The sequence below is a fragment of the Colletotrichum fioriniae genome, assembly GCF_027942845.1.
Source record: "Colletotrichum fioriniae strain IMI 355084 chromosome Unknown scaffold_17, whole genome shotgun sequence".
In the NCBI taxonomy this organism is placed as follows: Eukaryota; Fungi; Ascomycota; class Sordariomycetes; order Glomerellales; family Glomerellaceae; genus Colletotrichum; species Colletotrichum fioriniae.
In genome coordinates this window covers 613,969-627,980 of record NW_027076853.1, presented here as the reverse complement: position 1 = coordinate 627,980, position 14,012 = coordinate 613,969, and the positions used below count along the sequence as shown (strand labels likewise).

Below are 14,012 nucleotides of genomic sequence, written 5' to 3'. Positions count from 1 at the left end.
GGATATCGATTCCCTACCTCACAATCTCCGGATGGAGAGGATTTTCAAGAAACGGATTCTAGGCATATTTATCCCATGCATTGTTGAGTTCGTCTCGGACTGTTGAATCTTTCATGTTCCCACCCCTGTCTTTCGTGCCATTTCGCTAGTACGATTTTGTCGCATCCGGTCAAACCGTAAGCTTACACCCAATTACCGGGCCCACGCAACAACTTGGTATGCGTCGATAGCGTGGAAGGAACCCAGGGCAAGCTGAACCTTTTCTCGCTGCTCGTTGGTCCCGAATAAGAGCGCCTCCTCCTGGTCATGCAGTGTGAGCCCATCAGCTGCCGAGCCTCCGAGAGCATGCAACCAGTCCTCATTGCATTCATGCAAGTTTCTGGTAGGGCACCAGCATGCCCTGGCATGAAGAACCCATGTAGGTTTAAGTTGCTGCCTGCAGTTTGCCAGATCCAGGGAAGAAAATCCTTCTCTGCAGTCAGCATCCAGGTGGGAGCAACGGTCAAGAGTTCGTTAGATGTGGGCCCCCCATCAATATAATTGATTGTCCATCGCCCACATATTTGAAGTAATAATTAATCGAACGGCTCTTTTATCCCGGCATCAGCTCTTACGCACCTGCTGCCGCACCACGAAACTCATTGACGATGTCGGACCAAGCCGATGCGCCGGTCTTTGGCGCTTTCAGTTCGCTGCTAGGTTACGTTGGGGGACAAGCCGCTACCAGTGCAATCTTTGAGAGGTTTCTTTGGCCTCAGCGGCATTTCTCGTCGTTTTCCATTTATGACATGCCGCGGCTAGCATGTTTATACTCTATGGCAGGTCCTATTGGGTCAATTGCCCTTGAGGTTATCGACACTGCGTATAAGAATGGACTCTTTAGCGGGGCTGTACAAGGCCATATGCTTGGAACACACTTTTACCGCGACCTCGAATGGACCTATATTTTGCACGCCCGCGCAGGAGAATCTGAGAGAGAATCACAAATTCGAAACTGCCTTTGGGTCCAGGCCCTACTCAACATGCCTCTTCCAACCATCGAGGAGCCCTCGATCCGACAACCAAATGACACCGAGAGCGGCAAAGTCACCTCTGAAGAAAAAACAAAACCGGTGCGCGCAAGAGTCGCTGTTAGCCACTTGGTGCTCTCAAAAGCTACAGATGAAGACCTTGGTAACTCTAAGGTCCCTTTCATTTCGGAAGAGATTAAACGCGTTGATTTGCTCTGCTTGGTGGAAATCATTCTGACCGAATGTGTTGGCATCGGCATCATGATCTGCGTAGCCGCAATCACTGGCTCGCTATGGAGCATCATCTTCATTATACCGCTTGTCCTTCGAATTATCGGCACCTTATTCGCCCTTGAACGTGAGGGTCTAACCCCCTTCCCAGACACAATCGATGATGAAGAAACGCGGGACTGGGAGATCAATTGCCCGGCCATCGAAGGAAAATTCATGTTAATCACCGGCCCACCCTCTATCGTTAACCAGTTCTTTCGCCATTACGGACATCCTGTGAGAAATCGATTCCGTGAGGTCATCCAGCTAGCAGTTGTCATTGCCTTTGGGACTTACTTCCCAGTGGGTCTCCTTTGTCAAGTTACCTGGATGCCCGTTTTTGTGCAGTACATCTGGACAGTGTGGCAAGTTTGGCAAGTCTTGGTCATGCATTTCGATCGATATACCCAAAGAGGAACCAGTCGTACGACCACAGATGCCGCCATTGCAGCGAAGCTATTCAAGAATTTCCAAACCAGTGACTCTGACAGAGTTTTCAGAAGCGATGTCCTGTTTGGGCAGAGAAGAAATGGACCTGCTGTTGTAAAGGCTAGTCTATCATTGACAGTAGCGGATAGCTATGCAGACGGAAAGAAAGTTTTGAGAAGCAAGGTTCGGAAATAAAGGAAAGAAAGGATAATTTGCAATTTCGCACAATGCTTGTCATTGGTTCCTCTTGCTTAGAGTGGTTTTATAAAGTCGGTTCCTTTTAACCGTGAAATCACATGTCACTTCTCAGATAACAGGATTTAGAGATAGCAAAAAGGCAGTCAAATAAAGGAGCATAGTCAACTACATACAATGCCACGGTTTATTCAATACACAAAATGACTCTTTGACTATCAAAACTGCCCCAATGCTCGCATTCCTAGACAAAAGTCCACATATATTAGTGAAACACCGAACAATGGTGAGTCGCAAGGACAAAAGAAATACGCGAGATATCTAATCACAGCCTCAACACTGTCGCTGAGTTACAGGTGATGAGTGAAAGCCTTAGGACTGTTTTGGCTTTCTTTTATTGACACGCAGTACATCGCGAGGCCTGGAAATCAAAGTTTGTTATGGCATACCTGCATGAGTAGGCTACAAAGCAACGCAGCAGAAAGCACAACTAAATGAATCAGTCAGTATCTGGAGCTTTTGGAGAGAGATCTGTAGACTAAGATCTTACCTGACGGCTTTGATAACGGAACATGGGAAGTAATGACTCTAGTCCACTAAAGTCACACGGTAACATGGTGTAATACAGCCTTCAGCCTCTCCTTATATAGGTCGCATCAATATAGAGAGGAGCTTGCGTCGTGATTGTATCGGTAGGCTTGGTGGTAATTCTTGTGGATATCTTCATGTTGATCCTCATAAACCTCACCAGTGTACGCCTGGGTGTTCAGCCTCGTTATGGTATGACGCGCCGGATTACCTTGAAGGATTGTCGGCTGAGAAGCGAAATCGTCATCTTGAGTGTGCATGTCGTAGTGGAATTGCTGAACAAAATCATCTTCCAAGTACTCCAAGAGACCCTTGACGCCAATATGGGTTGTATTTTCCCACAAGAAGTCGGAATTGTCAAAAGGGGCGCAGTCGAGACCCTCCTCATACTCAATAATATGCGACTCTTGATATCTTTTCAGCATGTTGCGATGTTCTTTGAGCCTACTCGAGGAATCCAAGGTGCACAAGGTTGCTTCTCCTACTCCATTCTCATCAGAGACATTTGCAGGCCATGAGTCTCTGAAGGCTGTTTGCACACTAGAGATGGAGAGACTGAAATCCACTTCGAAGGACTCATCTGTTGCCTCAACGAACTTGTCAAGGAAATCTCTCATCGGCAACGATTCAGGGCATTGGGGAGTGATGTGGACCAAAGTGCGGCTGAAATCGTCTTTGACCTCCTGATTACCAGACAAGATCTTTTCACACATGATCGGAAAGAAATCAAAGTAAGACACCCAGTCAATCTTTGGTTTTTCTCTGTTGTCCGTGGAAGAAGTAATAGAATTGTCGTCACTGGACCAGTCTCGGTCACTCCCAGCGTATTCCGAATCGGTTCTTTCAGCGTATGTACACCCAGAAATCATCCTTTGATGGGAGACGAATGAGGAGTCGGCACCAATTGTACTCTCGAGAGGACGGGGTTCTTGGACATATGCATCCCCCTGCGTACATGCTTCTTTGCTATGCGAGGCTTGACAGGCTTGAAAGACCTTTCTACCAAATCCACAAAAAGGGATCTTATGATCAAGATGAGCTAGGAAGGCGCTTGTTCGGGCAAAGCCGAGTCCAATTTGGCATGTTGTGATTCGAATCGATGTGGCTTTATGGATGACACCACTGTACAGAGGTGATCTTGCAATACAAGTTGAGCGAGCTGGTACGACACTATTCGTAAACGGCCAATGACCATGTTCAGCCAGAGCTGAGACAATGGAGCCTTTCATTGTGGAGCCTGTGTGGAAGAGTCCATTAGTTGTCTGCTAATGCCTGGTGTGACGAAGTGTCGTCTTTGCCATAATCGATCACGACTTACCAGCTTTGTCTATCGTGGCAGTCGATGTGTCTTGGGAGGAAATCCGTACAAGCTTTTGACTGCACAAGAAGGAGGCTTGCAGAGAATGGACCTCGTCGCTGGAGGATTGTGTAGACATGGCAGCCTGGCTCCTTCGGCTAGCTGTTGCGATGAAATAGGGTGGGAAAAGGTGGATTGATAATCCTAAATGGGTACAATACCGCTCCTTGACATCGGGGAAGGAAAACCTTGCTGCGGAAATTGAGATGAGGATTAGGATACAAGTAATTATCAAGCAGGGCTAGATTCGCAATTGACGCAAATTTCCCTTCTGCCCATAATGATTTGAAGAAAGAAAAGCTCAATCAAATCACGCAAACAGAGGGCGAGCTGATATGAGCAGATGCTGTGGCAACAACCGCACCGGCAAAACTGGTTCTGATATCACGTGTAATGGCCCAGGTACAAGGGCGGCGAAGCTGAACTTGATCAAAATACTGAAAAGTGAAGTCGACCAGAATCTTACCCTAAGCTCATAAAGGAATTGATAAGTTAGAAGTGGAATGGATGTGGGCTATCTGGGCGAAGGAGTTGCCCAAAGCGCACCTCAGGCGTTCTCGTGATATTAATTCCCAATTGGGAAAAAGCGGCTGGCCATGTCAACTTCACCTTGGACCAAGTTAACAACTGTGGGTCTTTCACAATACAACTGAAAGATACTACATAACAACGACCTAAAGGGTACTGCTTGACGCGGCGCCTTTTCTCACTCTCATAAACAGGCTCTAACATCTCGCTCCTCTGGAGAGATCTCTCTTCCAACCGAACACTGCGTTGCCGCGACTTTTCTCCAGCTTCCGCCGTGATCAGCAAGATACTACATCATTCCTCATATGCTATCAGTAACCCATTGGCGCGGTCCTTTGCCCATTCTCAACACTGGAATTTACCCAACAGAGTCGTCTACAAATCTTATCCATCAATATCTACCCCAGTTCTCGAGACCGCGAGAATCGTCTGCCGTAATTTGCGTTGCCGAAGTACGCCGAGATCCTTCACGTAACGTAGACCCATCTCCCACAAGTAACTCGATCCGCTACTCGCTGCGATCCGCTATACTTGGACGAATACTGATTACGGCAGAATCCAGAATGGGCTTCTTCCGCCGCATCTTTGCCTTCTTGGAAGAAGGTCCACACCATGCCTCGTCCAAGAGCAAGCCAAGCCGAAACCTGGTGAAGGCCGCCGTCGCCCTCAACAAGATGGGTCGCAAGCCATCTTGCAACAGCTCTAGAGACGAAACAGTGGTTTCGAACAGCCTTGTGACTATTCGAGGCCATGCGTCCACTTGCGAACGCAGCTCTGAATCCATCTCGCATCATTCTGTGCCTGCCACAAACCAAATTGACGGCCAACTTGGCGTCCTGGACGGTGCTATCGACTTTGAGTCCGAGAAGCAGTTGGCAATTCGTATTCTGAATTGCAGAGACCCATCCATAATGAGCCTCAGCTCCTCCATCGAGCCCATCATCCCCGAAAGGGCTCACGAGGCTGTCTAGTGGACATGCTTCGAGGGCCAGGAGGGTTTACGATCTTCATCATTGGGATTAAACACAACCACGACTTCGCCTCTCCTCGCCAAGAGCTCGAACAAGGCAAACTTCCTCGCTCATCGAAGTATCTCTGGCTTGGAGCCTTTCCCGCTGCTTGGTCCGAGTTCCGGTCGCACAGTGAAGAGCAAGCGGAAGGTTTCTGGTCTTGCCCATATGTACCAGAGCCAGGCATTCCCCCTAATCGAGCCTCGTACTACTAAGCCAGAGAGGCGACGAATCAGACAAGTCTCGGTCTCTCAAGTATCAACTATCAGCTCAAGCTCTCTTAGTGGACTATGTGACCTGGATGAGGACGTGTTCGTCAGGTTCCCGTCTTTTGAGCAGGCTGGAGTGAAGCAGCTCAATGAACTCCTCGAGCATGAGAGCCGTTTTGCTAAGTACCATGAAGAGGGTGACGATGACGATGAGTGGGGTATCGAGTGCGACGGCATTGATGAAGCTGCAGTCTCGTCGAAGAGACACCCTAACATCGTCCGTTACGAGAACTACGCCGATGACAGTATAATTCAACAGGTCTATGAAGATCTTCTTGAGGTCGAAAATGCCGATTTCAAGACTGCCACGAAGTCGGCTCAGAACTTGCGATTTGGCAACTACACCACAGGCAAGTATGTGAAGATTAAGTCGGAGCATGATGATAGCGCGCCGAAACCGCAGAAGAAGCCGGGCAAGTGGGTTGCTGGTCTCATTCGTAAGGCCGTCGGCCTCTTCTTCCCAAAACTACCTAGAGTGCCCTCTCCCTTGTCGCTGAACAGCGATTCGATTTCCTCTATTCCCTTGGAGATGAAAGACAATCTACTGCATGCAATGGAGATACATCATGCCTAAGTCTCTACGAGGTTCATTACGATTACGGGAGCAAAGGTAACAGAACTTCAGAGACCTAGACTGTGTCAACACGCTGATGAGAACATGGTTTCTAGATGATTACGAGCGTCTTTCAGCATCCTTCATGTTTCTGTATGTTGAGAACACTGTCTTGCGGCCTACACGCTGTGCACAGGGTAATTTGTTTTCTAGCTCGTTGATGATTGCGTAAAGGCCCAAAGGCTGAAGCTATAGATGAACTCTGGGTCACTATGCAACAGCATGGTGTTGAGTTTGGTTGTTTATCTTGGCCTTTGGACTTCCTGAGTTTTATTTGGTTGGCGTTCTGTTCTTTTAGGGGGCTTAATCCATTTCATCACGCGATTGAGCTCTGTCTACGTCTAAGGTAATTACATCACGCACTGAGAGCGGAAATATGGACAGCGGGATTGACAAGCTTGTTTCTTTTTCTTCTTAACAGCGAGAGGCTGTCTTAATATTAACAATAACCCTTAACCTTTCGCATTTCAAAACTTTGTTCGCGAGTCAACGTCAACGAGTCCGTGGACTTTGAGCTGCCCAACCTCTTGGAATGCCACGACGGACTCGTGGTCAGATTTTGCTTGAGTCGTAGGCCGCTGGTGTCAGTTGCAATCCACACATAATTCGCATCTAACTATACCTCAATCAGAGGTCGGCGATGCTAGTGCCAGACCAAAGTGAGCTTCGGTGTTTGTGCCTGGCGCTAATCTAGATCAACTATCACCAATGGAGAAATAGGTTCGACGAGCTTTCGCCTTTGCAGAAGTTCAAGTCGTCGTCATCTTCTTCAGGGCGCCGGCACCGATTGCCGCCACAAAAGGCTTCACACGAACTCGGAGATGCTTGCCATCCGTTTTTTTCTCTCGCACGTATCCGTACCACGACTCGGCGTCATCCGAGCCTCTGGAACGGACTGCTGCATAGGCTTGCAGATGCTTCGACGCACGACTGCATTTCCGCATCGTCTCTGTGACAACCACTTAGCCGCATCGCAATTCTTATTTGAGATCATTCGATGCAATACCAAGTTGCCGGCACCTAAGGGATCCTGAAAGGTGCGTGAGCGATACGCTTCGATATGACAGGATTCCCGAGGCGGTGCAGCCTAGCGCAGGGGGGATTATCCTCGTTAGCTTGGCTAGCGCAGAGACCCCGCGACCTAGAAGACGGGATGTGGATGGTCAATATCGCATGTCGTAGGTCATCTTCATGAATCACGTTGACCTCTGAATATGCTCTTTACTATTCGTGGGGATCTGACGTGTCAGCAGCTGGACAAATCTCTTGTTGGCAATAAAGAATGGAGTCGAAGGGAAGTTTCTATTGTGAAAGCTTTCGGTAGTTCGTTTCCAAAGATTACAATTACGCAATCCGATGTTGAACGCGTTTCCCCCACCGTATTGGATTAGCTCGAGGTCAAAACTCGGACGCAAAGACACTTGAGCCGCTGCATTGCCAAAGCTGCCCCTGAGCTTCGACGCCAGAAGGGGAAGAAGCCCGGCCGGCACGAAAGAAAACACGATTTTGCTCTTAGCGCTCCCCACCAGTTAATGACAGTTTTCTGATGTTTTGAGATGGACTTTCTTTCCATATCCACTCTGGACCAGCTCGGCCCTCCGGATCTCCGTTCAGAAGTTTCAGGGTGCTGTTCGTCGTTCTCGTCCTCGGCTTGAACGACAGCCAGCGTTTCGTTTGTACGAGAAACTCAATCTGCTGCACCATTGATAGCCGCATGTGCAGCGATTGGTGATCGTGCAGCCTAGAGCTATACAGCACCTCGCACCGAGGTTTTCGAGCTGCAGACCGAGAGCCTCCAGTTTGCCTTTGCTTTGAGTCAGACGAAGGATCTGTTGCCATATGAATGTGAATGGCCCGTGTGCGAACAACATACGTGCGGCACCCTCGAGTACGTAGCTGACCACACAAACTCTATCCAAGCCAGCCGCACAACAACACTCACGCCACACCCGCTCTGCGACCAACTGGTGGCTCACCTGAAGCTCTCGAGTGGGACTCCTGATAGTATCTGACTCTTGCCAGGTTAGCGAGCATGGTCCGATGATGCTGCTGCCTGACCCCATCCCTCGAGTCACGAGAGAGGCGAAAGCTGGACTGCAAGGTCCCTCTCACCGTACTTACCTTACTTAAGTAGTTGATGGGCATGAGGCCCGTAGGATCATCCGACGAACAAGTCGCCGTAACCTTCAGAACCTGCAGTCCATAATTGGAAACGAGGTCAAAAGTTCGTATCAATTAAGCTCATCGGCATCGCAGAAGTTACCAGAGTCTCGGCCTCGACTCTGCCGGCACGGGCTCGCATGTTGACACTAGAACAACAGGGACCTGGCTAGTACCTTGCACCCATTCTTAGACCATGTGTGAGATGCTAGCGCGGACATGTGCCGTCAAGGAGCACCAGTGCTGGTGCAGATCGGGTTAAGCCCATCAGCCTCAGCATAGCAACACGGATAGGCTTCCCGAGTCCGACTCTGCCTACGGGCGAGATCAACGATGATCAACGGGGATGTTCTACGGTACTGGGATGCTGTACCCCAGCCGTTGAAGACAGTCCGTCTCGTTTTTAGATATTGGCTAACTGAACTCGAGCCGCCTTCAAGGAGTATATAGCTCAAACATGCTCACCCTCTTTCTTGGCTTTTGGGAATCATCAGCAGTCACTCACTTAGACATCTGACAACAGTCTTTTCACACACATTCGTTTCTTACTTTACCGAAAAGGTTAGCTGCCAAGATGGTCGCCATCAAAGGCATGGGAGGCGTTCTTGGCTGGTTGTTCTCCATCCAAGCGTCTCTGAGCCAAGACAAGACCAACGGGTAAGACAACTCTCGAAACACAACTTGGTTGCATTTTTAACAAGATATCATCTTAACTAACATGAACCCTCGTGCAGAAAATCCCCTCTTGGCACTCTGAATGCTGCCAAGCTGCCACTCTTTATGAGAAACAACCCGCTACCCAACGGCTTTCCCTGGGGCAAGCTTTCCGCTGACGGCACCAACTACTACAAAGAGTGGCCCAACACCGGCGTCACCCGCAAATACGACTTCACCGTCAGCCGCGGTGTAATCGCCCCTGATGGCTATGAGCGCAAGGTCCTGCTCGTGAACGGCGCTTTCCCCGGCCCTACTATAGAGGCCAACTGGGGTGACTGGATCGAGGTGACGGTCACCAACAACATCACCGACGGTCCTGAGGGAACCGCGCTCCACTGGCACGGGTTCAGACAGCAGAATACTCAGTGGGAAGATGGTGTCCCGGCTATCTCCCAGTGCCCGATTGCTCCCGCCAAGACCTACACTTACAGGTTTCAGGCGACTCTGTATGGAACTTCTTGGTATCACTCTCACTACTCCTCTCAATACGCTGGTGGCTTGTTCGGACCCATAGTCGTCTATGGTCCTGCTAAGTCTCAGCCTGAGGTTGATCTTGGCCCTATCATGCTCTCTGGTAAGTCGATTTTTCACGTAAACATCCCTGCAGACGCTACAATGTCTTCCTCGACGGGTGGCTGCCAATGGCTCCGGGTTTGACCAGCCATGCGCTCTTTCACCGGGCCCGGTGACGGAGATGTGGATACCCGGGACTGGTCCCATGATCCAATCGAACCCCTGGTTCCGGGGTGGAGCTCCTCGGACGGCCGAATGCAACGCTGGCAAACATCACCACTTTAGAAGAACGAAGGTGCTAACGTCTCCCAGATTGGTATCACAAGCAATACTTCGATCTCATCGAGGAAATCTTGCAAGTCAATGGCAGTGGCTTGGTCTTCTCTGACAACAACTTAATCAACGGCAAGGGCAACTTCAACTGCTCCACCGTTGCGACCGGAGATAACACAAAGTGCACCAACAATGCCGGTATCTCCAAGTTCAAGTTCCAGACCGGCAAGACCCACCGTCTTCGCCTCATCAACTCCGGTGCCGAGGGTACCCAGCGCTTCTCCATCGACGGACACACCCTCACCGTCATCGCTAACGACTTCGTCGAGGTCGAGCCCTATGACACGAAGGTCGTCACCCTTGGTATCGGCCAGAGAACCGACGTCCTCGTCAAGGCCAACGCCGACAACAGCAACCCAAGAGGTGCCTACTGGATGCGCAGCAACATCACCAGCTGCAGTTTGACTACTCAGCCCCTCGCTCTCGCTGCTGTCTACTACGACCTGGCCGATCAGTCCAAAGCGCCTACTAGCAGTGCCTGGAACGTTCCCGACCCCGGTACCTGCGTCAACGATGACCTCGCTCTCACCAAGCCCGTCATGAAGCTCAAGCCGGCCAATGTTCCCGTTACCAGGACCATGGAGATCAAGGTCTTCCGTAATGACTCTGGTATTGTTCAGTGGTCGCTTGGTGGCGTCGATTTCCGCGGCAACTTCAACGACCCCACCCTTCTTCAGGTCAACAAGGGTGACTTGACCTTCGACAACGACTGGAACGTCCAGAACTTTGCCAACAATGGCAGCGTCCGCATTGTCGTCAGCAACAACAGCCCTGCAGCGTAAGATCACACCCCCGACTCTTCTTCTCCAGATATCTGACTAACTTTCGCGCAGTCATCCCATGCATCTTCATGGTTTCAACATGTACATCCTTCACGAGGGTGACGGCCTGACTTGGGACGGAACCATCACCAACCCCGAGAACCCCCAGCGCCGCGACGTCCAGCAGGTTCGTGCCGGCGGCCACATGGTCATGCAGTTCGATTCCAACGAGAACCCTGGTGTCTGGCCCTTCCACTGCCACATTGCCTGGCACGCCTCCGCCGGTCTCTTCTCCCAGTTGCTGGTTCAGCCCGAGAAGGTCAAGCAGCTCCGCATTCCTTCCGCTGTCGCTGATGTCTGCAAGGACTGGTCTGCCTGGACCCAAAGGAACATCCCCGAGGTCATTGACAGCGGTCAGTAGATCTGAGCCTATTATATTCCTTTGTCTATAGTATCCATGGTGTACTGGTAGCTTCTACTTTTCTGGTTTGTGTATTATTCGATTATTGGGAGGTCTATAGATTTCAAATTCGGGCGCTTTAGTCTGTACATTACCCGGCTAGAAGAATTCAAATGAATTACATGACATGTGAAAAGCTTCTTCGATGGGTGTGAAGTGCTATCGGCATCGAAGCCGGGCTTGCGCCAGATGCCTGTGTGTCTATAACTCCAAGTGATCTACCAATCGCCTGGCGTTGTTCAATAGAGCTAGACAGCTAGGCTGTCGATCAGATGTCCCACAGAATGACTGATAGCAAGGTGGGCAGTCAGGTGCAGGGGGTGTATGATGCCATCGCCTTTGACGCTGCTCCATGAGGTCAAAAAATCCCGTAAGATACTTATTATCTTTCTGACTCTTGGCTCCAAAGATTTCCGATCTCACGATGTCTCGCATTAGTTTCCCCCATTCTGATGGCGATACCTCTACCGAGAACAGGCTTGGCGTGCTTGTGGACGACGGTTCTCCATAGGCCGATGAACCCGGTAATGCGCCGTGGATCCCGAGGCGCTTCTTCTCTCCTGCCTCTGTGGCTCTGGTCTCTTCTGTCGAGATCGATGCAAGCATCCTCTTGTACGACTCAGTGAGACAAAGACAGAGAACCCCAAGCAGAGCAGCGTTCTGTATGATTGAGAAGTACCGTCGCGGGCATCTTTGGCAGTTCAGAACTTGTAAAGCCGGCTCAAAAGTATTACGGAGCAGTGCAAAATCATCTGGTGCGACTAGGTGTTCTTTCACCCGGAGGTGCTCAAGCAAGAGGTACAGTACTGAAAGACAGGCGCAGTTATCTGTCGTTTGCTGAGTGTCTGAGGTAAGGGGAGGGAAAGCTGCGAGACCTTCGGATACGAGATCTTGACTGGGTCTGGTCTTATGGAATGAACCGTTAGCAAACTTATTGCTTCAGTAAGCTATGGGTGTTACAAGGATAGAATCATACCCTTGATTATCGTCCAAGTCAATGAGATCTGGGTGGATCGCAAAAGTCTCCGAATTGAGAGGGGAGCTGATTCGCGGGCTTGTTGGTCCGAGAAGTGCGTCAATCTCTCGTGTATTACTGTTCCCAGAGTCTGATGCAGCGTCTGTATGAATAGGGGAGAGCAACCTGGTCGAAGCATTCCGCCGGGGCAGTATTCGCTCCCGACGAATTGGTTGGGACGATTGAGGACGGACGCGACGTGATGTCGGCCTACCCATGGGCTTGTGGGGAGAGTAATAGCATTCCCGATCGGAGGCCCTGCATTTGGAGCAGATTGGACGTTCTCCTGTGCATTTGATCTTCTTTACTCCTGGGGATACACCTGACGTTAGTACATTCCGTGTCATTTCCTCGGCCAGGATCCACTACGCACGGCAAGCCTCGCATGATGCTCGAAGACCTGATCCTCCAGTGGGTAAATTTGGAGCCATTGTTCCCGAATGGAATGATGCTAAAAACTCGGATATGTATGTTTCCGGGAAGAGATATGCGGACAATGAGCTGAGGAAAGGTGAGCAATGACGACTGATATGAAAGGAACAGGAAGTCATCAGATTAAACAAAGCTACGGAGGGTTTCCAACTGATCTGTGCTAGCGGAGACTTTGGTCAATAATGATTGGTTTATAGTATCCGATTGATCCACCGCCACGGAGGGCGTTCCGTTCCCCGCTCCCGAAGTAGCATCCCGGACCCAGGGCCGATCATAGATCATCGGGCAAGCCGGGTGGAAATAGCATTGTGTTTTAAACTTGAACAAACTCCAACGTATCGCCCTATTCATGGTGCCCTTCTCGAACAAATATCATAGTGTGCATTCATACAGGAAGTTGTGCTGACTTTGCAGTTTCATTCTAACTATTATCGATTGCAGTGGTGAGATCGTTATCGGTATCTTTTACAGTCCGCCGGGCTCTTATATGAAGAAGCCATGTTGTTACAAATTACTCCAGGCAGCTACTAGATACCTAGACTTAGGATCTTGAAACTCAGAATGCCATGCTCCAATTGACTTCCTGGCAGTGATTACGCCCTCAATTCAGGTCTTCGCAAGATTTCTGACACGCCCTCACGGAACAGCAGCATTGCGTAAAAGCTGTGGAACTGCAATAGGAGGCCGGACAGTTGTTGATTTCGAGTCGGGTTGCAAGCTGTTGATTCATACACGACTCTGACTCTTGCTGGATTCTCAGACTCTCGGATAATGCTGAACCGATGGGAGCCTGCAAACTGGCTGTTGTCTTTCCCGAAGACAAAGTCGACGCTACTTTCTGTTTCCGGCTCCGCTTGAGGATCTTTGGGATCGGTGAGCTTGATATGGCTGGCTTGGAACGTGCCAAAGACCACTGAGTGCACTGGTGGAAGTTTCTCGCATGATAGATTTTGAGATTGCCATATCTGATTTGACGCTGAAATCGGGTCGAGATCTATCATCGGGTTAAAAGCCTGGCCACTCCAGTAGGATCGGTTACCGGATTGGCGACTCACCAGCGTATGACACCAGACTCGGACGTGCCATCTGCAGCAGACGCCTCTCATAAGCCAATACCTTCCCCGCAAAAAACCCACGGACGAAAGTGGCCAACAAAACCTCGTCGCTTAGATCTCTTGCGCTCTCAGGCAAATCCAGATCCACAGATAGCTTGTCTGCTGATGAGACATGTCCTCTGGGATTTACCAGAGTCTTGAGAGTGTGCGATTGTTTGAAATTCTCCGAAAGGTCACTAACAGAGACGACCCGTCGCGTATCCACAGCCCTTATGCTCGTGTAAACTTCCCAACCGT

At 50.0% G+C, this 14,012-nt stretch overlaps 2 protein-coding genes across 2 annotated transcripts; both read left to right on the top strand.

Moving 5' to 3' along the window:
- Window positions 1-4,940: 4,940 nt before the first annotated feature.
- Window positions 4,941-6,230, top strand: N0V96_011372 (uncharacterized protein; the record flags this gene model as incomplete). The annotated part of the gene is made up of 2 exons (XM_053192215.2): window positions 4,941-5,096; window positions 5,349-6,230. The coding sequence occupies 2 exons, from the start codon at window positions 4,941-4,943 to the stop codon at window positions 6,228-6,230; spliced, it is 1,038 nt and encodes a 345-aa protein (XP_053050379.2).
- Window positions 6,231-9,003: 2,773 nt separating this feature from the next.
- Window positions 9,004-11,174, top strand: N0V96_011371 (uncharacterized protein; the record flags this gene model as incomplete). Its single annotated transcript, XM_053192216.1, has 4 exons — window positions 9,004-9,086; window positions 9,164-9,720; window positions 9,972-10,770; window positions 10,826-11,174. The coding sequence occupies 4 exons, from the start codon at window positions 9,004-9,006 to the stop codon at window positions 11,172-11,174; spliced, it is 1,788 nt and encodes a 595-aa protein (XP_053050380.1).
- Between the last annotated feature and the right edge of the window lie 2,838 nt (window positions 11,175-14,012).